This window comes from Rattus rattus, chromosome 1 (genome assembly GCF_011064425.1).
Source record: "Rattus rattus isolate New Zealand chromosome 1, Rrattus_CSIRO_v1, whole genome shotgun sequence".
NCBI classification, from domain to species: Eukaryota; Metazoa; Chordata; class Mammalia; order Rodentia; family Muridae; genus Rattus; species Rattus rattus.
The window spans coordinates 63,958,277-63,981,542 of NC_046154.1; the positions used below are offsets into that span (position 1 = coordinate 63,958,277).

At 38.0% G+C, this 23,266-nt stretch overlaps 1 protein-coding gene across 1 annotated transcript; it reads left to right on the forward strand.

Annotated features, from left to right (window-relative positions):
- The first annotated feature begins 13,990 nt into the window (after window positions 1-13,990).
- Window positions 13,991-21,363, forward strand: LOC116892981 (zinc finger protein 501-like). The gene is made up of 3 exons (XM_032894973.1): window positions 13,991-14,020; window positions 19,017-19,143; window positions 20,132-21,363. Exons 1-3 carry the CDS (start codon window positions 13,991-13,993, stop codon window positions 21,361-21,363), a joined length of 1,389 nt encoding a protein of 462 aa, XP_032750864.1.
- The last annotated feature ends 1,903 nt before the right edge of the window (window positions 21,364-23,266 follow it).

Genomic DNA, 23,266 nt, shown 5'->3' on the forward strand with positions numbered 1-23,266 from the left:
TTTTTGGCTTTGTTTCCTGTCATCCACTCCTCTTGATGAGTTTGCTTCTTCTTATTCTAGAGCTCTCATATATGCTGTTAAGTTGTTAGTTTAAAATCTTTCCAGTTTCTTTACCAGGGGACTTAGTGCTATGAATTTTCCTCTTAGCACTGCTTTCACTGTGTCGATAAGTTTGGGTAAGATGTGTCAACATTTTCATTAAATTCCAGGAAGTCTTTAATTTCTTTCTTTATTTCTTCCTTGACCAAATTATCATTGAGTAGGGAGTTGATCAGTTTCTACATTTATGTGGGCTTTCTGTTCTTTTTGTTGTTATTGAAGGCCAGCCTTAGGACATGGTTGTCTGATAGAATGCATGGGATTATTTTAATCTTCTTTGTATCAGTTGAGGGTAGTTTTGTGAGGGTAGTTACCTTGGTCAATTTTGGAGACAGCACGTGGGTGCTGAGAAGAAGGTATATTTTTTTTTTTTTTTTTTTTTTGTGAAATGTTCTGAAGATAACTGTTAAATTCATTTAGTTCATAACTTTCTGTTGGTTTGCTATGTCTTTTATTTAGTTTCTGTTTTATTGATCTGTCCATTGGTTAGAGTGGGCTGTGTAGGTCTCCCACTATTATTGTTTGGGGTTCAATGTGTGTTTCGATCTTTAGTAAAGTTTCTTTAATGATTGTGGGTGCCCTTGCATCTGGTGCATATATGTTCAGAATTGAGATTTTCTCTTGGTTTTCCTTCAATGAATATGAAGGTCCTTCCTCATCATTTTTGATAACTTTTGGTTTAAAGTTATATTAGATAATAGGATTGCAACTCAGCTTGTTTCTTGGGACCATTTGGTCAGAAGACCTTTTTGCATCTTTTACTCTGTGACAATTATTGAGGTTTGTTTCTTGTGTACAGCAAAATGCTGGATCTTGTTTGCTTATCCAGCTTAAATGGCCAATAAATAACTTCAAAAAAAAATTAAAGAAGAATATTTCCCCAACCTAAAGCAAGAGATGCCCATAAACATATAAGAAGCCTACAGAACTCCAAATAGATTGGACCAGAAAAGAAATTCCTCCATTCATATAATAGTCAAAACACCAAATGCACAAAATAAGAAAAGAATATTAAAAGCATGTGCTGCATTTTCATGAGTTTCCCTATCTTATCTGGTTCTGAATTTAGTAACCTGCTTTTATGTTTATTTATTTAAAAGCAGTTTTATAAAAACAAACAAATAAAAAAAAAAAAAAATAAGTAAGAACACTAATTCTCCATCTCAGTTTTAAACCCTGGATACTTGACGTTGTAGGATGTTGAAGTGAGCTGACCAAGTCTGAGGAAGAGGTTGCTCACTATGGTACTCAGTGCTCAAGCAGGAAAACAAGTTTAATGCAATTCATTTATTTAAAAAAAAAATTATATAAAGCTGTGCTCCATACTGCCTCCAGACCTGGGGCTTATACCACAGCCTCTGATTTAAAACCTGCCAGTAGAGCTGCTCTCCCAGGGCACTCTCCTCCCTAAATCCACAAGAGTGGGACCCACTTTCTCTCTACTGGCTTTCTAAGAGAGAGACCAGGAGTGAACAGGGCACAGGAACTGCAGAGCAGCCTGGGACAGGACCCTTCTGGTCTCCATCTGCCCAGATTCCTTTGAATCCAAGATGGTTTTCTAAGTAGAAAACTTACTGTAGATTAAGACAGAATTAGACATCATCTTTTGAATAATTATGATTGCTAACTTAGATGAGAAAATTGGCTCCTTGGTTGATGAAAAGCGCTCTGACCATGCACATTCATGGTTTGTTGAGTTCTGCAATGTGCACTACTTGCAGGTGTGGGGATGCTTAGACCCTGCATGTTGTAAAAATATAAAAATAAAAAAGTATAGTTGTCTTTTACCTCGCTAGGTCCTCACCATGGTGTCCCAAGATATCTGCTAGATATCTGCTAGATATCTTGGCGGAAACTCATCCCAACTCCTTGGCGGCCCAGACCAGTCGCCACATACTCCATTACATTACTTAAATCTACACATTAAAGAAAACACAACACAATAATCTTTGACCCAGTTGGTAAGATATAATTGCCCACTGAAACATACAAAACCTGGTACCATCCATCCCTTAAGAACATTGATAACAACCTGTAAATACACAGAGCAGAATCTTAACATCAACTACCATGGCTTCTCCCTCTGTCTCTCTCCCTGTCTCTGTTCTAGACTCTCCTCTTCCTTCAAACTCCTCTCCCACCCATCCTTCCTTCTCCTCCCACGACAGGCCTCCTCCCATCCTGCCTGCCCCTCCACCTGTACTTTATAAATTAATGGGGAGGTGGTTCTGGTAAATCACCTGAGTTCTGAGTATGACTAGGCAGCTGTCCTTGGGGCAGTGGAATTAGTATCAAAATATAGGTAACTCAGGGAAACCCCACAACACCTGCATGCAGGGTTTTTTTTTTTTTTTTCAGAGACTTGTGATTGGAGAAGTTTAAGAGTCTTGATTCTGTGGGTCACATTAGGTTTCTGCAGTCTTCCTTGCTTCCTCCATATTTGCTTGGAAAAGGACTCTGCATTTAGGGCAATTAACTACGTGATTGACTCTCATATCTCATAGAGTAAACTGAGATCCTCAGAGAACAAGAGACATTTTCCTGATCTCTTCCCTTGCCTTTATGTTTATCCTTTTGTCAGGTCTTAGCATCTTTGATTTTTGTTCCATGAAACATTCTAGGTTCTTTCTGAACAGTATTTTTCCATTTTCAGGTCTCCATATGCTTAGCCAAATCTGAATAATTGTAGATCAAAACTAAGAGCCCTGGGCAGTAAAGGCCAAGGAGATTCTAAGAAAGAATCCAGGTATTTTAGAAGGATTTAATAAGGGGTGGGATGGGTTACAACTGTCAGTAGAAAGAGGATATGAATTTGGCTTTTGCCAGATCCTATTTCATTAATGATTCTGGAAAATTTCACTGTGAATTATATTAAATGTGATGATATGGATTTCCTATGGTAGGCAGTGCAGTCAGCAGTCAGTTGATGTCAATATTTGATTAGTTTTGAGGCTCTGAAATGACTGTTGTCCATTGAAAACACAGTTTCTTTTACTATACTGAAAGCAGCATCAGGCTTTGGTTGTGACAAGGGGCATTTACCCATGAAGCAAATGTCCGTACTGGATTCCCTCCTAGGGCCTGTGACCTTCCGTTTTGGATTTTAGCCAGGTTCTCACTGTAAACTCTGCATTTTTTCCTATGGAGCTAGCCTTAGCTTGAACCAGAAAATATTGTTACCCACAAATAGTCTTGCCACTATGATACAAGTGGCCATGCCTTGCCTGACCAATTGAGATTATAGCACACAGGATACAAATCTGGGTATGGCCATGGATAACTTTGACCTCAGCCCCAGGTTGCATAACAGTTTTTGACACTATGAATGGTGGTAACCAGAGAGTCCATCCAAGATATTTGCTGACAGAGTGAATGGTCTGATCTGAGTTATTTTTCCCAGGAAGGTGCACTTGCTTTCTGACTTGCCTATTCTGTCCACTCTAAATGTTTTTCTGCCCTTGAATTGTGTTCTCACTGACGCACTGTGTTAAATTAGTCCTGATTAGAGTAGAGTAATTCCCTGTTGACCTACTTTGAACTGTTTGCTTTAGTTTTGTGTCTCTTAGCATTAGTATTGTGAGCTATTTTTCTTTCCTTCTTACATTCCAGAGAGCTTTTATACTGAGCAATGTTACACTTTTCATAGGGCTGTAAATGTACCTTTATTTCTTCTATTGTAATTGTTGTCTGGGAGGCTCACTGCCTCTGTCTATATACCTTGACTTAGTCCTGTAAGCCTCTAGCCTCCATACACTCTTACTCAGGCCTAAAGTGTTTTCAGCCTCTGAAATTTGCTGCTGAATAAATTCCCCATTTCTTGTTCCTTCTCAATTTTTTAATAGGATATTTTCTTTACTTGGATTTCAAATATTATCCCCTTTCCTGATTTCCCCCTTGAATCCCCCATCCCTTCCACCCTCCCCCTGCCTCTATGAAAGTGTTCACCCACCTACCCACTCCCTCCCATCTCCCCACCCCGGCATTCCTCTACATGAGGGCATTGAGCCTTCATAGGGCCAAGGGCCTCTCCTCTCATTAATGCCTGATAAGGCTATCCTCTGCTACATATATGACTGGAGCCATGGGTCCCTCCATGTGTGTTCTTTGGTTGGTAGATTAGTCTCTGGGAGCTCTGGGGTCTAGTTGGTTGATATTGTTGTTCTTACTATGGGTTGCAAAACCCATCAGCTCCTTTTCAGTCCTTTTATAATTCCTCCATTAGGGGCCCTGTTTTCAGTCCAATGGTTGGTTGAGAGGATATGACTCTGTATTTCTCAGGCCCTGGCAGAGTTTCTCAGGAGACAGCTATATCAGGCTCCTGTCAGCATGCACTTCTTGGTATCCACAGTATTGTCTGGGTTTGGTGACAGTATATGGGATGAATCGCCAGGTGGGACCATCTCTAGAGGACCTTTCCCTTAGTCTCTGCTCCACACCTTGTCTCTGTATGTGCTACTGTGAATATTTTGATATCCCTTTTAAGAAGGATTGAAGCATCCATTCTTTGGTCTTCCAACTTCTTGAACTTCATGTGGTCTTTGGATTGTAGCTTGGGGAATCTGAGCTTTTGAGCTATATCCACTTATCAGTGAGTGAATACCATGTGTGTTTTTCTGTCATTGGGTTACCTTGCTCAGGATGTGTTCTAGTTCAATCCATTTGCTTATGAATTTCATGAAGTCATTTTTGATAGCTGAGCAGTATACCATTGTGTAGATATATCACATTTTCTGAATCCATTCCTCTGTTGAAGGGCATCTGGGTTCTTTCCAGCTTCTGGATATTATAAATAAGGCTGCTATGAACATAGTGGAGCATGTGTCTTTGCTGTATGTTGAAGCATCTTTTGGGTATATGCCCAGAAGTGGTATATCTGAGTCCTCAGGTAGTACTGAGTCTAATTTTGGGAGAACCTCAGACTGATTTCCCAGAGTGGTTGTTCCAGCTTGCATTCCCACCAACAAGGGAATCCACATCGTTGCCAGAATCTGTTGTCACCTAAGTCTTTGCTGTTCTGACTGATGTGAGGTGAAATCTCAGAGTTGTTTTGATATGCATTTTCCTAATTACTAAGGATGTTGAACATTTCTTTACATTCTTCTTGGCCATTCAATATTTCTCAGTTGAGAATTCTTTGTTTAGCTCTGTTCCCCATTTTTAATAGGGTTATTTGATTCTCTGGAATCTAACTTCTTGAGTTCTTTGTGTATATTGGACATTAGCCCTCTATTGGATGTAGGATTGGTAAAGATCTTTTCCCAGTGTGTTGGTTGCCATTTTGGCCTACTGACAGTGTCCTTTGTCTTACAGAAGCTTTGCAATTTTTTGAAGTCCCATTTGTCGATTCTTGATCTTACAGCATATGCCATTGGTGTTTAGTTCAGGAAATTTTCCCCTGTGCCTATGTGTTCAAGGCTCTTCCCCACTTTTTCTTCTATTAGTTTGAGTGTTGTCTGGTTTTATGTGGAGGTGTTTGATCCACTTGTGCTTGAGTTTTGTACAAGGTGATAAGAATGTATTAATTTGCATTCTTCTACATGCTGACCAACAGTTGAACCAGCACCATTTGTTGAAAATGGTGTTTTGCTTTGTTTTTTGTTTTTGTTTTTTAACACTGTATGGTTTTAGCTCCTTTGTCAAAGATCAAGTGACCATAAGGATGTGGGTTCATTTCCGCATCTTCAATTCTATTCCATTGATTTACCTGCCTGTCTCTGTACCAATACCATATAGTTTTCATTACTATTGCTCTGTAATACAGCTTTAGGTCAGGGATGGTGATTCCCCAGGAAGTTCTTTTATTGTTGAGGGTAGTTTTCGCTACCCTGGGTTTTTTGTTAATCCAAATGAATTTGCAAATTGCTCTTACTAACTCTATGAAGAATTGAGTTGAAATTTTGATGAGGATTGCATTGAATCTGTATATTACTTTTAGAAAAACGGCCATCTTTACTATATTAATCCTGCCAATCCATGAACATGGAGATCTTTCCATCTTCTGAGCTCTTCCTCAATTTCTTTCTTCAGAGACTCGAAGTTCTTGTCATACAGATCTTTCATTTGCTTGGTTAGAGTCACACCAATGTATTTTATATCGGTTGTGACTATTGTGAAGGGTGTCATTTCCCTAACTTCCTTCTCAGCCTGTTTATCCTTTGAGTAGAGGACAGCTATTGATTTGTTTGAGTGAATTTTATAACCAGTCACTTTGCTTAAGCTGTTTATCAGGTTTATGAATTCTGTGGTATACAGACAGAAGAGTCTTGCTCCATGGTGCTTTCTTGTGCATTGGTGATACTATAAGTATGGCAATGTATTATACAAAAGGTCTTACCTTCTAATTGACTGGGAATTTTCCTGAACCTCACAATGAGAGTGAATGCAACTTTAGGAAATTTCAGATTTAAACATGCTATCCCACTGTGCACTTAACTTGGTGGTTTGACATACTTTTCAGGGAATAAGGTAAAAACAAAAGGTATTTTCCTTGGTTTTACTTGTTATCAACTTATAAAGCCTATCCTGATACATAGCTACAGTTGTAATTCATGTACTTTTCCAAGTCCCACCCAGAAACTGCATGAGTATCATTTGCTGAAAGCATGAAATTCAGAGGCTTAAAGCAACCTTCTAAAATTAATATGCCATTATGGATATCGATTAATAAACAGTAATGTTTGTGAGTATTTGATTTGATCAATTGAAGCCAGTGGCTTCATCCTTTGTAAAACTGTTAAATATTTCTACACAGTATCCCATTCCATACCCATGTGATGTTTTCCCTGATGTTCCATAAAGACGGTAAAGCTGTTTCTTTAGTCCAGCCAGGAAAATACAATCAGAAAAGAGAGTGAAACAATCAGAGTACACAGATAGACACATACACAGAGACAGAAGGCAGAAACACAGGAGAGAAACACAAGACAGCCTTCAGGCAGTTACAGATTCAAAGGTAGGCAATAGATAGAGGATTGAAAGCACAGGGAACATAAATTAGAGAATTGCAATTTGGACTTATCCTTAGTTAAGTCGTTCTGAGGTAAAGGCTTCCATTTCTTTCCTTAACTCAGATTCATTATTAATTACCAATATGTTTAATCAGTTCTCAAGTGGAAGATCTATTAGCTGGTGACATGTCTTTTTTTAGATAAGCATAGTACGCGGAAGAATAAAACTACAATGGGAAACAAGTCTCCCTGCCATCTTATAAAGTTTCCATGGCCTCAGGAATCTGTACTTTAAGGACAGATGCCCAGTTCTGGCCTTCTGTTTTTGAGCTCTCACCTTCATCCTGAGCTGCAATTCATTTAATGTGTCACAACCAGCACAACAGGTTTTGAACCTCAGAATTCACCTGAGAAACCTGGGCCTCATTACAGTCATGAAAAGAGTTGATTTCCCAGGTGGAATCTCTAGAGACTTGGGTAATGCTGGAATCTTCTTCCCTAGCTTATGCAGACGTGCATGTGTGTACAGAGAAAATTATACAGAACTACCAAGAGACCATCTGTGAACAAATGGCTGAACAGTGTCGACTGTATTGTAGTTCTATCTCGAGTTTCCTTCCTCTCTCTCTCTCTCTCTCTCTCTCTCTCTCTTTCTTTCATCTTTCTTTCTTTTCTTTTTTTTTTTGAAAAAATCTAGACAGATTTCTATAGAAGTTTCTCTATTTTACCTCTCCATTCAAGCAGTAAATAATCTTGTTCCTTAATCTAACATTTTTTTTAATTCCTAATTTTCTTTGCCTGAGTCATCCAACTCCTTAACCTTTATTCAAGCCTAATATTCTATGTCCCACAGGTTCTCTATGAGTTGTTATTATTTGCCTTGCTGCATTTTCTTTCCAGGGTGTTTATGTTTTATTATTTTTTTCATGTTTCCAACCACTTTTTGAACTCAGTTTTCATACCCTATATTGTTGTCCTCTTGTCCTTCAGGCATCTGCTTTTTTTTTTTTTTCTTGCCCGGGAATCATTTTGTTCCTCTCTACTTCAAGTTGATTTACATGGTCTACAGGATTTGATCTCTTTGATCATACCTCTAGTTTTACAGTTCTGTATCTTGGATATCCAGTAAATTGCCCTCATTAGGGGATACATAAATGTTTGTGGTTTGAGCCAAGGGCATTTGATGTTTGTTTTACATTGTTTTGGGAATTTGAACTGAGCATCAGAGTTCAGAGGGATCGCTCTCTTTGTGCATTTTTAACCTAGGGAGGTAGACTGGCAATGTGAGAAGTTAGGAAGGATAACTGAGATCTGAAGAGTTCAGAACCCAGGTGCAGTGTCCTATTACATCGAGTTCTGGTCTAGTCTGGCAGCAAAATAGTCGGGAAGCTGTGCGGGGTAGGTCCTGGGCATCCTGACAGCTGCAGTTGTGTGGAAGGCAGCCTGTAACAGAGTTGGAGGAGTGGTTCCTGATCGGGAGGGCGGTCACACCTGACTGATCCGAGGAGTTTAAGAAAAAGACAAAATAAAAACAAGTGAACCATCAATCAAACACACAAGCAAACAAAAATTCAAACCACCAACAACAACAAAAACTCTGTGAAGAATTGGGAAACTAATTATTTAAAAGGTCCCGAAGTATGTAGGATTAAAAGAATCACGTAGCAGGAAGCTGCTGAATATTGGGCGGGACCAGAAGGGGTTGATTGGAGGAACCTGGCGGGAGTGACAGGAAATTCTGCCATTCCATCATTCTCTGGATATCTCGGGTTCCTCGTGGTCTGTAAGTCCTTGTGTAATACTCATCATGAGTATTTGGGATACCTGAAATCTTCTCAAGCTGCAGTTGCTTTGTTGGCTTTCTAGAATATTCAGCAGCTGGTCCAGTCACCTGCTAGGTCAGAGAAGCTGCTGTGGTGAGAAAAGTGCAGGAACAGAACCGGGGTGTGGGTCAGGGTTGCATTTTCTGTGGTTGCTCTCTCAATTCTGTTGTGCATTTCCTACCATTGTCAGGAAGTTTGAAATTCTATGAACTCAGGATTATGGTAATGCTTTAATTAATTTTATGGTTACCAGCATATGTTTCTAAAATAACAGTGTACGTCCTTTGCAGTATCTGCAGTTTGTACATGGGAAGTTCTCCTTGCTAAAGCCTTAATTAAGCTCCTGGAATTCAAATTTTCCCACGTTTCTAAAGTACTCTGTTCCTCCTTTTGCCATTTTATTTCCCTTTCTCGAGGGGATTGATAAGGCATCCTGAGAGAGCATATGAGGGACCAGTGCAGATTTGATTGATGTAGAAAATACAGGCTGTCAAGCACCATCATATGGATGTAAATATTAACCTTCACTGAGTAAAGTTACACTCCTCATTAATTTTACAATGAGGTGGGTGCAGACTTTGATGTAAACACAGCATTCAGAAATATGTCGTCATTGGCTTAGCTATTAAGATTGCAGCTTAGGTTTGAATGAAAAATTAAGAAAGACATGAAGCATGGTTTTGATGTGGAGAAGATACTTTGTAGGTTCTGTTAACCCTGCGTGTCAACAGGGAAAAAACAATTCCACTCTGAGCGCAAGCATTTTTAAATATTACGTCCTATCCAAGAGATGGACTTTGAACAGTTGCTACAGGGGATTGTGTAGACCAGTGTAGTTTCCAGTGAGGCTTTATTATTTTCCTAAGACTTGCAACTGGAAGCTTTCTAGGAAGATACTTGTTTCTTGGGCAGCTGGTACTTAATTTTTGACTTTTCAGCCTGGAGGAGAAAGCTGTCAGAGTTATCTGTTTGGATCCAGACTGAACCAGGATGTGTGTTTTCTGAGACAAGAGTATCTTAAAGGAAAGGAAGACAGAGGGGTTGGCCTAGAGGGAACCTGGAGCCTTGAAAGTACCTAAACAACAAGGTATGCATTGAAATGTTAAAAAGGCACCACAGTTAGCCATTCCTCTTGAATTCCTTTGAATCCCTCCAGGTTCAGCCCAGGACGCTGTGAGAGGATAGTATCAGGCCAAGATATTTTTCTAAGTAGAAAACTTTCTATAGGTTAAGACAGAATTAGACAGCATCTTTTGAATAACTAAGATTGCTCACTTTCATAAGAAAAATGATTCCTTGATTCGTAGAAAGCACTCTGCCCATGCACATCCCTGGTTTGTTGAGTTCTGCTGTGTGCACCAGTTGCAGGTATGGGAATGCTTAGACACTTCATGCAGGGAGTTTTTTCTGAGACTTCTTGTGGAGAAGTTCAACAGTCTCGATTCTGTGGGTCACAGTAATTCTCTTGCAGTCTTCCTTAGTCCTCCTCAGTGTTGCTTTAAAAAGGACTCTATGTGTGTTGACTGTGTGAATGACTTTCACATCTCATAGGGTAAACTGAAATGCTCAGAGGAAAAAGGACCCCAGTGCAGAGGAATGTTGGATGGGGGCAGTAAGGAGGAGTAGATGGAGGGGGACACCCTTTTCGGGGAGGGGGAGTAGATAGGCTTATGTGCAGGAAACCTGGAAAGAGAATAACATTTGAAATGTAAATAAAGAAATATATCCAATAAAAAAAGAAGAAAAGGAGACATTTTCATGATATCTTTTCTTTCTTTCATGTTTATCCCTTTCTCTGGTGTTGGCTTTTCTTTTGCTTGTTTGCTTCTCTTTGTCCTTTTGTTTGTTTATTTGTTTTTTCTCTTGCAGATATTATAAAGTTCCTAGAGTTTACTGGAAGCTGTGCTGTCTAAATCCCCTAGTGATTACACTTTTAGGTGAATGGCCTTTAGACATGAAGTACCCTAGAGAATGTGTACAGTTATGTTCTCTTCCTTCTCTGTCCCATCCCTTGTTGTTCATGTTCCCTTTCCTTCCCTTTCTCCAACTGCTGGCCATTTACTCAGCACTCTCTGAATTCTCAATTTCCCTTTACAAACCATGTTTGAGTCAGGCTGAAAGCACCTCCATGCTCCTTGTAGACAGAATTATTTAAATGCATTTCCAGTATTTCTACATATAGGAGTGTAGCAGTTTTAAATTCCATGTTTGGCCTTTCCTTTTAGAGTGACTTTTGACCCTCTTCCAGGGCCATCTTTGTATTTTCTTTGTAAGCTGACCTCAGTATAAACCAGTAAAGTTTCTGTTACCTACTTGTCACTATTACAGTGGCAGTCATCCATTGTCAGACAGGTTCGTGTTTCACCACAAGGCATCAGCATCTAGAGAAAGCCATAAGGACTCGTTATACTCAGCAGTCTACAGAGCACTTTTTAGCAGTTTGTAGTCTACACCAACATATGCAAGACACTTTTAGACACGGGGTGTTCTTCTGACTTCTCAGATTATTCTTTAGGAATATATAAAATGCAGTGATATTTTCTGGTATTTTTCTTTCTTTCTTTTTTTTTTTTAAAGATTTATTTATTAGCTATCTTCAGACACACCAGAAGAGGGCATCAGATCTCATTACAGATGGTTGTGAGTCACCATGTGGTTGCTGGGGTTTGAACTCAGGACCTCTGGAAGAGCAGTCAGTGCTCTTAACCACTGAGCCATCTCTCCAGCTCTCTGGTATTTTTCTATAGATTATTAACTGCATTATACAATTGGAGTATTCTCTTGGGATATTTATAGTTCTTGAGTTGAAGAATTATGTTTTTTTAATATTCATTAATCATCTTTATTTTTTCCTCCCTGATCATAACCAATAACAACTTACCACCCTAGTTGGTAACAACTATAACCTATCAAATGATCAAAATCATCCACCCCAATTTAAGGGACTGGGATGATGGTCTTCTTTTTTTTTTTCATCTTTATTAACTTGGGTATTTCTTATTTACATTTCGATTGTTATTCCCTTTCTGGTTTGTGGGCCAACATCCCCTGAACCCCTCCCCCTCCTGTTCTCTATGGGTGTTCTGCTCCCCATCCTCCCCCCATTACTGCCCTCCCTCCAACAATCACATTCACTTGGGGTTCAGTCTTGGAAGGACCAAGGGCTTCCCCTATCACTGGTGCTCTTATTTGGCTATACTCTGCAGCCATTGAAAGACCCCCGGAGCGGGGAGACCCTCACTGAAGTCTCGGGATGATGCGACCCCCCAAGAACTCACGTGAGACCGTCCTTGCTGTAATAAACATGAGGTTTATTGATAGGAACCAGTGCACTGGGGTCGAGACTTGTATCCCACGCAGGGGCAGTGGAGTTCGACCCCGAAAGGCTGGGAGAAAGGGTATTTAAAGGGAGAAACCACAACCCGAGCGGGCAGGGATGGTGTCATTGGAAAGTGTCGAGAATACTAATGAAAAATCACAAGGAGGAGCTTCCTGTTTCTCAAGATTGTTAAACTTTATGGTCCATCAGTTCCTGGGAGAAGCTTCCTGCTTCTCAAGATTGTTCTCTAAGGGCCTTATCTTAAGTCCTTTTATCTAGTTCCTGGGAGAGCAGGCTCAAGAAATGTGACCTTTTACCTACAGGTAGAGAGCAGGGTCTGGAATTTGAGGTATTTAGGGCTTTTTTAAACTTCTGACTTCTTAGCTGCATTTTTTATTCTTTCACCATAAGTGACTTTCTACCATCCCCTTGATTTTGTTTTCACATTACAAAGATCAACTACCATAAAACATATACTTCTTATAGTCTTGTGAACTTATACACCAGTCCTGTTAGCAATCTGCATGTGGGTCTGAAACATGTAAATCCATCAACATGCAAATTCCTGGAACTGTAATAAAAGTTAACCAAACATTTAGAATATTGGAAAACAACTGGCTTAAAGTTTTAATATAAGGAAATTCCATTTAAAGACATTCTTGGCTTTAATTGCAATATTCTACATATTAATCCATTCATGTGGGTAGCAAGGGGTCAAAATCAGTGCATACAAATGTGTGCATGGGAGTTAGAAAACAAGACCGTATTGATAGGAGAAGTAAATTGGAAATATAAGTTTTATCTCATGTAAAATCGAAAGCCTTTTTAGATGATGATGAAAATTGACAGCTTACTATTTTGCAAAAAACAAAAACAAAAAAAAACCAAAAAAAACCCATATTTCTCAGATAGAAACTTTGTACTCCAAGACAACAGGACACACATGGAAAATAGGTATACTGTGTCAGCCTGGTAGAATGAAGAAGAATCTCATCAACGTGTATTCTAGTGTGATGGCTGATGAAACACCATTCACTTCTCGGCATCAATCATGGTAGCCACTAGCCATTTTTCCATGACTCTAGACCCAGGGAGATAAGTTCTCAGTAATAACCCTGAGTAATTGTGTTTTACAGCAGGTATTCATGTGCTCTGTGTTTGTGCCTGGTGCCTGCTGACGTTAAAATAGACCTCAGATTGTACTCCTATTCCCTACACACTAAGTATGTGACTCCATGCTCACAATTCTGTAGAAATAATAAACATATTTGGCAGATAGAATCTTTGTACTCCTAAACAGCAGGACACACATGGAAAATAGATATCCTGTATCTGCCTGGTAGAATGAACAGGAATCTTCATCAAAGTCTCATATATTGTATTCTAGTGTGATGGCTAATGAAACACCATTCAATTCTGTGCATTAATCGTGGTAGCCACTAGCTATTTGTCCTTCACTTTAGACCCAGGGAGATAAGTTCTCAGTAATAAGATAAGTCCTGAGTAATCGTGTTTTACAGCAAGTATTCATGTGCTCTGTGTTTGTGCCTGGTGCCTGCTGATGTTAAAATAGACCTCAGATTATACTCATATTCCCTACACACTAAATATGTGACTCCATGCTCACATGTCTGTGGAAATGTTGACAAGATTCCACATATTTTGTTTGTAATGTCCTTCTATGTGGTTTAGCATTGTCCATAACTACGTTGTATTAATTTCATCTTTGTAGTTTTCAAACCTGGTTGTGAAATTTCAAGAACACTTCCAATATTTGAATCTGGGAAAAGAACACAAAAAGAATGAGTGTGGCTCCGGTAAACACTCTACAGGTCAGTGTGCTGTCCACATTTCTTTGGAAAAAATCCCCTTTTTATTCTAACCATTAAATAGTTTTATTATCTATATGTGGTAATATTATCTTAACTTGTTTTCATCTTTTCTTTAGAATGAAGAATGGTTTATCTACTCTTTGTTTCCTGTTCTACCAAACTATCTATTACATAGGGACATACTGAAGGGTTCTGATGATGTTTCTACATTTCTTTTTTATTGGTTATTGTATTTATTTAGATTCTAATGTTTTCCCAATTCCCAGTTCCCTTTTTTCAGCTAAACTTCTATCCCTACCCCCTTCCTATGTGAGGATGCTCCCCCACTCTCAGAACTACTGCTGTCTGTCTTTCCTAGCATCATCCTATCCTGGGATATCCAGCCTCCTCATGGACCTCCCCTCACATTAATGCCAGATAAGAAAATCTTCTGCTACATATGCTGCTGGGGACTTGGGTCCCTCCATGTGTACTATTTGGTTGCTAGTTTAGTCCCTGGGAGCTCTGGGGTGTCTGGTTAGTTAATACTGTTGTCCTACCTATGGGGTTGCAATCCCCTTCAGCTACTTCAGTCCTTCATCTAACTCTTCCATTGGGGTCTCCTTGCTCAGTCCAGTGGTTTGCTGTGAGCATCAGATTCACATCTGTTTTGGTCAGACTGTGCCAGAGCTGCTCAGTGAATAGCTCTACCAGTTTCCTGACAGCATGGCTTCTTGGCATCAGGAATACTGTTGTGTAGAGATGGGATGGATCCCTCGTTGGGTAGTCTTGGGTTGGCCTTTTCTTCAGTATCTGTTCCACTCTTTGTCCTTTCTTTTCATTTCAACAGAACCTTTCTGGGTTAATATTATAGAGATTGGTGGGTGACCCCATCCTAGGACTAGGAACTGTGCCTCTCCAGCGGATATGGTTACTACAGTTTTTCTCTCTCCCCTTTATTGTGTATTTCAGCTCACAAAATCTCTGTTGTGTCCTGGGGTCCTCTTGCTTCTTGGGTATCTGGGACTTTGTAATGGCTACCTCCATTTTCCCAGCCTCCACTTCAATACACATCTGTTAAATTTCCTATTCTCTGTATATCTCCCACGTCTTCTCCCATACTTGATCCTTCGCTCCCTTTCCCCTCACACTCCTCTCTCCCTCTTAAGTCCCTCCTTCCTTTTCCCTTCTGTGATTTTTCTGTCACTCCTTTTAAGTAGGACTGAAGCATTCATGGTTTGGGCAGAAACATCCATGGTTTGGGCTTCCTGTTCACCTTCATATGGTCTGTGAGCTTTATTATGGGTATTTATTACTTTTAGTCAATATCTACTCATCAGTGGGTTCATGACATGTGTGTTCTTGTGTGAATGGTTACCCCACTCAGAATGATATTTTCACATTCCAATAGCTAAGTCATATTCCATTGTGTAAATGTACCATATTTCCTTTATCCATTCCACCTCGGAGGGACATCTAGAATGTTTACAGCTTCTGCCTATTATAAATAAGGCTGCTATGAACATAATGAAACATTTATCTTTGCTGTATGTTGGACCATCTTTTAGGCATATGCCCAGGAATGATATAGATGGGTCCTCAGGTAGAACTATTTCCACTTTTCTGAGGAACCACCATACTTTTCTAGAGTGGTTGTAACAGCTTGCAATTGCACCAGCAATGGAGGAGTTTTCCCCTTTGTCCACATACTAGCAATCATATGCTTCACCTGAGGTGTTGATCCTAGCCATTCTGACTCCTGTGAGGTAGAGTCTAAGGATCGTTAATTTGTGTTTCCCTGATGACTAAGGATGGGAACATTTCTTGAGGATCTTCTTAGCTATTCCAGATCCCTTACTTGAGAATTCTTTGTTTACCTTTGTACCCCATATTTTAATAAGGTTATCTGATTCTCTGTAGCCTACCTTTTTCAGTTCTCTGTATATATTGGATATTAGCCCTCTGTTAGATATAGGCTTGATAGAGATCTTTCCCAGTCTGTAGGTTGCTGTTTCATTGTATTATCTGTTTCCGTTGCCTTTCAGAAACGTTTCAATTTTATGAAGTTCCATTTGTCATTAGTTGATCTTAGAGCCTGAGCCATTGGTATTCTGTTCAGGAAATTTTCCCATTTGCTGGTGTATTTGAGGACTTTTCCCACTTCCTCTTGCATTAGATTCAATCTATCCAGTCTTATGTGAAAGTCCTAGAAGAATTTGCACTTGAGCTTTGTATAAGCAAAAAAGAATGGATCAATTTGCATTATTCTAAATGGAGACTGCCACTTGACCCAGTGCCATTTGTTGAATATCTTGATTGTTTTCCACTGGATGGTTTTGGCTTCTTAGTTAAAGATCAGATGACTATAGGTGTATGGGTTTATTTCTGCTTCTTCAATTCTATCTCATTAATCTACCTGCATGTGTCTTTAGCAAAACCATACCTTTCTTTTTTACTACTATTGCTCTGTAGTAGAATTTGTGGTCAGGGATGGTGATTACCCCTGAAATCCTCATATTGTTAAGAATAATTTTCCCTATGCTGGGGTTTTTGCTATTCCAGATGTATTTGAGAATTACATTTTCTATCCCTCTGAAAACTTGCATTGGAATTTTGATATGTATTTCATTGAGCCTGTAGACTCCTTTTGATAAGATGGCCATTTTTCCTCTGTTAATCCTAATGATCCCTGAGCCTGGGATATCTTTCCATCTTCTACAGTCTTCTTGTAATTCTTTGTTCTGAAATTTTGTTATGTCTCTATTTTCAATTCTGATTTCAATTTGGATACTGCCTCTAAGTCCTCTGGTTAGTCTGGCTAAGGATCCGTCTTGTTATTTTTCTCAAAAAAGCAACTCTTGGTTTTGTTGATTCTTTGTGTACTTCTCTTGGTTTCTTCTCAGTTAATTTTATCCCTGAGTTTGATTATTTCCTGCAGGCTACTCATCTTAAGTGCAATTATGTTCTCTCTGTTCTAGAACTTTCAGGTACCCTGTTATGCTGCTAGTGTATGATCTCAGCAATTTCTTTATTGAGGCACTCAGAGCTCTGAATTTTTCTGTTAGCAGTGCTTTCATTGTGCCCGATAAGTTGGGGCATGTTGTTTCTTCATTGTCATGAAATTCTAAAATGTCTTTAATTTCTTTATGTTTTTCCCTGACCAAGTTATCATTGAGAAGAGAACTATTCAGCTTCCACGTGTATGTGTGCTTCTTCTTGTTTTTATTGAAGACCATCATTAGTCTTTTGTGATATGATAGGAGGTCTGGAATTATTTCAATCTTTTGGTATTGATTGAGGCTTGTTTTGTATCTGATTATATGGTAGTTTTAGTGATGGTACTGTGAGGTCCTGGAAACAAGGTATATTTTGTTTTAGGATGAAATGTTAGATATTAAATCTATGTGATTCATAAGTTCTGTTATGTTCACTCTGTCTCTGTTTAGTTTCTGTTTCCATGATCTGTCCATTTGTGAGAGTGGGTGTTGAAGTCTCCTAGTATTATTGTGTGAGGATCAATGTGTGCTTTCTGCTTCAGTAACATTTCTTTTATAAATGTGTCCTTTTGGAGCATATATGTTCAGGATTGAAAGTTCATCTTGGTATTTTTTCTCTTTGATGAGTGTAAAGTATCCTTCCTTATATTTTTTGATAACTTTTGGATGAAAGCAGTTTTATTTGATATTAGAGTTGTGCTCCAGGTTTGTTTTGTGGGACTATTTGCTTGGGAAGTTTCTTTCTAATTTTGTTCTCTTCCTTTCCTTAGAGGAAAGAATTGTTTATCTGCTCTCTTTCCTCGTCCTCAAAGTAATGTTATACATAGGGAAAAACTGAAGGGTTGTGACCATGTTTGTTTCTTTCCAATATTTTCCTCTTTAAGTATGTAAGTGTTCATCTGCATGGTTTTACGTACACTGAATGATAAATTATGCCTCTAGGTCCCTGAGTTCCGCACCAAACTCTTGTGTTTGAAGTCACAGCCAGTGTCTATATCTCTTAGTCATTTTTTCATGCCCCAGGTTTATATTTCTGATGCTCATTTGTAATAGAAATAATATGTAACCTAAATATCATAGTTTTGAAAAGCAAGAAAGAATTTTACATAACACTTTTCTGTGCATGTGGCCATTTGGATACTTGAATGAGGATATTTTCCAAAGAAAAGAAAATAATGCTAAAATTACAACAGTGAAATTTTCAATTAAGTCATTGCCATGAGGAACAATATATTCCATATTTATGAAAATGTAGCATAATTATCCCTCCATTAAAAAAGCTTTAATCAAAGAAAATTATTCTACCACATCAAAATGCATTGTGACATAGAGCATTCATTTTAACATCCATATCTAAGTATTCTTTTGTGAAAGATCATATGAAACTCATGAAATCTGTATTATATATATTGCCTGTGCCAGGTTTTATCGAACTTTAAATAATTTAATTCCCTGTAGTAGTGTTTTTCTTGGTTGTGTATATATTTACATAAAATAGTTTTCCTCAGTATTTGATTCCATGTGTCACTTGGAATGTTTAATATATGTTCTGACGTTGCACTCCTTTTTCTGTTTATTCTTCCTGCCAGAGGTTTTCAGCAGAGATTATTGGATTTTAAAGAACTGAGTATAAAATCCATTTTGTAGTACCATGTGGTTGCGTGCAAACAAATTTCATAATAGAGGACTTTAAAAGATAATGTACAATCCAAGCTGCTCAAAAAAATTCAAATGTACTGATGTTACCTTTGCTGCTAAGGTCTCAGAAAACCACAGAAAATTCATGACTGTGAGAGCCTTCATACATGAGAGCATTATTGTAAATCATTCCGTAGATTATCTATGGAAGAGCAGCAGTTCATAACTTTTGACTCATATCCACGAAACTTTGAAACTATATTTGTCCTTCAATATTTTCCTTTCCTAATGTATGTAACAAAGTATCTCCAATTCTTTAGCAGTATTTATTGATATACAAAAGCAATTTTGTACAGTAGGAAATCAGTACTTTTTTATTACAGGGTTTCTTAACCTTTCAGGATGTGGTTCCAGAGTTCACACTAGAGGAATGGGAAAGTCTCAGTTTTTCTCAGCGGGCACTGTACATGGATGTGATTTTGGAGACTTACAACAATCTATTGTCTGTGGGTAAGAATGCACTTTTTGTCTAATTCCTGAATCATACTTTTAATTTTCCTACATGGTATTTATGTAAACTTTCTGAAATACATAAGTACAAGTACAAGGGAATTTTTCTTAGAATGATAATTTTTTAATGGTATTCTCATTACATTTCTCTGCTTTCTTTAGTAGAGTTACCAGTGTTATATTGTCTGAGATCTTTCAGTACCTCTTATCTAGCTTTAAATGCAAGATTCTGATTAAAAACAATATAATGCTCAGAACAAGGAATTATATTTCTGGACAGGTAATAGTCGGAGCACATTATATTTTATTGCAGTAATCTCTTTACTTACTTATAATTTTAATATTGTAAAATGTTTTAAGTAGATATTGAGTTGTCAGTTTGGAGAATTTTAATTTTGATTATTATTATTATTTTTTTTGGTTTGGTTTTTTTTTTTTTTTTCGGAGCTGGGGACCGAACCCAGGGCCTTGTGCTTCCTAGGCAAGCGCTCTACCACTGAGCTAAATCCCCAACCCCTTTAATTTTGATTATTTATTTGCATTTTGATATGTGGTCTCTGAGTTTAGTGCTCATACAGCATGTACTTTATCCTCAGCATTTTGGAAGGTGACAAAAGCACATGTATAGGATTGATTTATGATTATGAATTTGTAGCTGACCACAGCTATACAGTGTCACTTTGAATCAAATTATAATCAAAAGTTAGAGATATGTTATTCAGAGAGCTACTTTGTGTATGTTCAATACTGATTGGTGACTTATTTTTTGTCTCTTCTGCTAGGTATATTTTTTAAGATAATATTTTGAAGTGTATTGTCATTCCTTTCAGTTGATATAGATCAGAATTGAGATACCTCTGAGGATCCAAGTCATGATTATGAAAAGAGTAAAATCAGTTTTTACCAGATAATTCAGCAAACACCCATTATTGAATCTCTCTCCAGTGCAGTAATCCCTGTCATCCCTAATTGCACCTTTATTTTTCAGTAAATCATCTGATACGTGGAAAACATGGGAAGGTCTTGGAACAAGACACAGAGTGCATTGTCCGTGAGCATGTGAATATCCAAGAGAAGGTTTGTAAATGGAATGAGATTAGCAAAATGACACTTGAATCCACCCAAAGTACCCCTTATAAAACTCATCTCCGAGATTCCTCCCTTCGGTCCTCAAACCTGGAAAGACATAGAGCTGGGAAAACGAGAGAAGTTTACAAATATAAAGACTGTGTACAGTTTTCAAATGAATGTGCTATCATTGGTGTAATTCCCAAAATCGACATAGAGAACAAAGAACACAAAAATACAGAATTTGATAACGATTTTGTCTATAAACATAAACTGATGCTGAAACAAGACATTAATGGTAAGAACCTTCACCAATGTAATGAATGTAAGAAATGCTTTACCAGAAAAGAGAATCTTCATTTGCATCAGAGAATTCATACAGAAGAGAAACCTTACAAATGCAGTGAATGTGACAAATGCTTTGGCCACAAACTTAATCTGAGAATTCATCAGAGAATTCATGCAGGAGAGAAACCATACAAATGCAGTGAATGTGATAAATACTTTGGCCACAAACTTAATCTGAGAATTCATCAGAGAATTCATACAGGAGAGAAACCATACAAATGTAGCGAATGTGACAAATGCTTTATCCACCAGGTTCGTCTGAGAATTCATCAGAGAATTCATACAGGAGATAAACCTTACAAATGCAATGAATGTGACAAATGCTTTGGCCAAAAATCCCATCTCAGTAGTCATCAGAGAGTTCATACAGGAGAGAAACCTTTCAAATGCAGTGAATGTGACAAATGCTTTGGCCATAAATCCCATCTTAGTAGTCATCAGAGAGTTCATACAGGAGAGAAACCTTTCAAATGTAATCAGTGTGACAAATACTTTTCCCGAGAAGCCTATCTTAGTATTCATCAGAGAATTCATACTGGAGAGAAACCTTACACATGCAATGAGTGTGACAAATGCTTTACTGAAAAAGGCACTCTAAGAAACCATATGAGAATTCATACCGGAGAGAAACCTTACAAATGCAGTGAATGTGACAAATGCTTTGGCTACAAAGGTAGTCTGAGAATTCATGAGAGAATTCATTCAGGAGAGAAACCTTACAAGTGCAGTGAATGTGACAAAAGCTTTACAAATAGTAACAGTCTTAGAAAGCACCAGACCACTCATATAGATGAGAAAGTTTAGAATTTGCAGTGAATGAGAAAATCCTTCACCAAGGATTGTCATTTTAGAATTTTCCATAAAATATATACATGAGAGAAATTCTTCAAATTCAGTGATGTAGTATAAATTTTTTACTTTTGCTCTATCTCTTAGGATTCCACAGATAATACATATAGAAGAGAAACTTCACAAATGCCCTGTCTACAGAAATTATCTTTGACTTCATCTTATGTTAAAAATCATCTGTACATTTATAGTGAGGAAAGTGTTTCCACCAGGAAAAAAGTGCCTTGTGTTTTATATAGGCTCTATTCCTTACAATACTTGAGGTTCTACACTATGGAATTATTATGAGTACAGAAAACTTGTGAAAACCTTCATGCCTTGTTCAAATCGTAGATAATGTCAACTATTTCTGCTGGGATGTACTCTGAAATTGTGACAATGTAGGAAAGTTTTCATTAAAACTTGTACTTGTTCACCTTCAAATATTTCAAGATAAAGATAAAGTGGTCTCTCAGGATAGATCTACATCTGGTTCCTGTCAGCACCTCTTTGCTTCATCCATCTTATCTAGTTTGGTTGCTGTATATGTACATGTATGGGCCACATGAAGGAATCAGAGAAAGGATTCAAATAGCTGAAAGGGCTTGAAACCCCATATGAACAACAATGCCAACCAACCAGACCTGGGCTCCAAATTCATAGGTAGCAATGAATAGACTAGTAGGGGCACCAGTGGAAGGGGAAACCCTTGCCCCTGCCAAGGCTGAACCCCGCAGTGAACAGGATTGTTGGGGCGGCAGTAATAGGGGGAGGATGGGGAGGGAAACACCCACACAGAAGGGGAGGGGCAGGGGTTAGGGGGATGTTGACCTGGAAACTGGAAAAGGGAATAACATTTGAAATGTAAATAAGAAATAACCAATTTAATAAAGATGTAACAAAAAGGTAAAGTGGTTAAGCCAGAATACAGTATTTTTGGACAATTTACTTGAAACTAAAATAAATGAATCCAAAGGAAAACTAGTTAAAGTATGTAAAACACATTTCAGACTATTTAATAATACTGACAGCATTTTGTATATTTAATTCACATGAAGAAATTGAGACAAATAATACTTAAAAGAGGATTTGATACACGGAGCCACCAAAATTGGACATTCTTCATGCTATAGAGATGCCTACAGATATGCAGTGTACATGGAGCATCCAGTATTCATAATTCCTATTAAATGCTGGTTTCACATATCAGGGTAACAACTGATTATTATACTCCTTATTACCAATTGATTGACCCAAATTCCAATAGCACTCAGAGCAGTGCTACCCATTGGCACATATTATAGATGAATATGGTGTCCTGTGCTGTTGTACCTTCAGACTCCACTCTACTACAAGGAATGATTTAGATTTCCTTTCTATTTCATAAATCATTTCTGGAATGATAATATTTTATATATCTCACAATGAAAATCCTAAAGAAATGTTCAACCCATTATCAATGCATTATCTTCATCTTAATTTCAAGCACAAGTTCTTTCATATAAATATCATGAACCTATGAAATAGCCTATCATCATTAGATGAGGTACATTCTCACAGACAGATATCCCAAACATTCTGCAAATACATTTGGAAGTACTGAAAACAGAAAAAGTCTTTACTTCAAGCTAAAGCATTATATTAGAATATTCATACAAAATTCCAGAAGTCTCAGAAAATTAGAATCTTAAAAAAAATTAATATGGTAACAGTGAGAAAATCCATATATAACATAAATTTCCCCAGTTTTATAAAAGTAAGCAAATTGTTGAACTTGTCAGAAACTACTGAGTGATAACTTTGAGTTGTTTTCAGTATTGATGTTTGTGGACACATGACATCTTTAGCAGAATTTTTAGTATACACAGGCTTCTGCTTT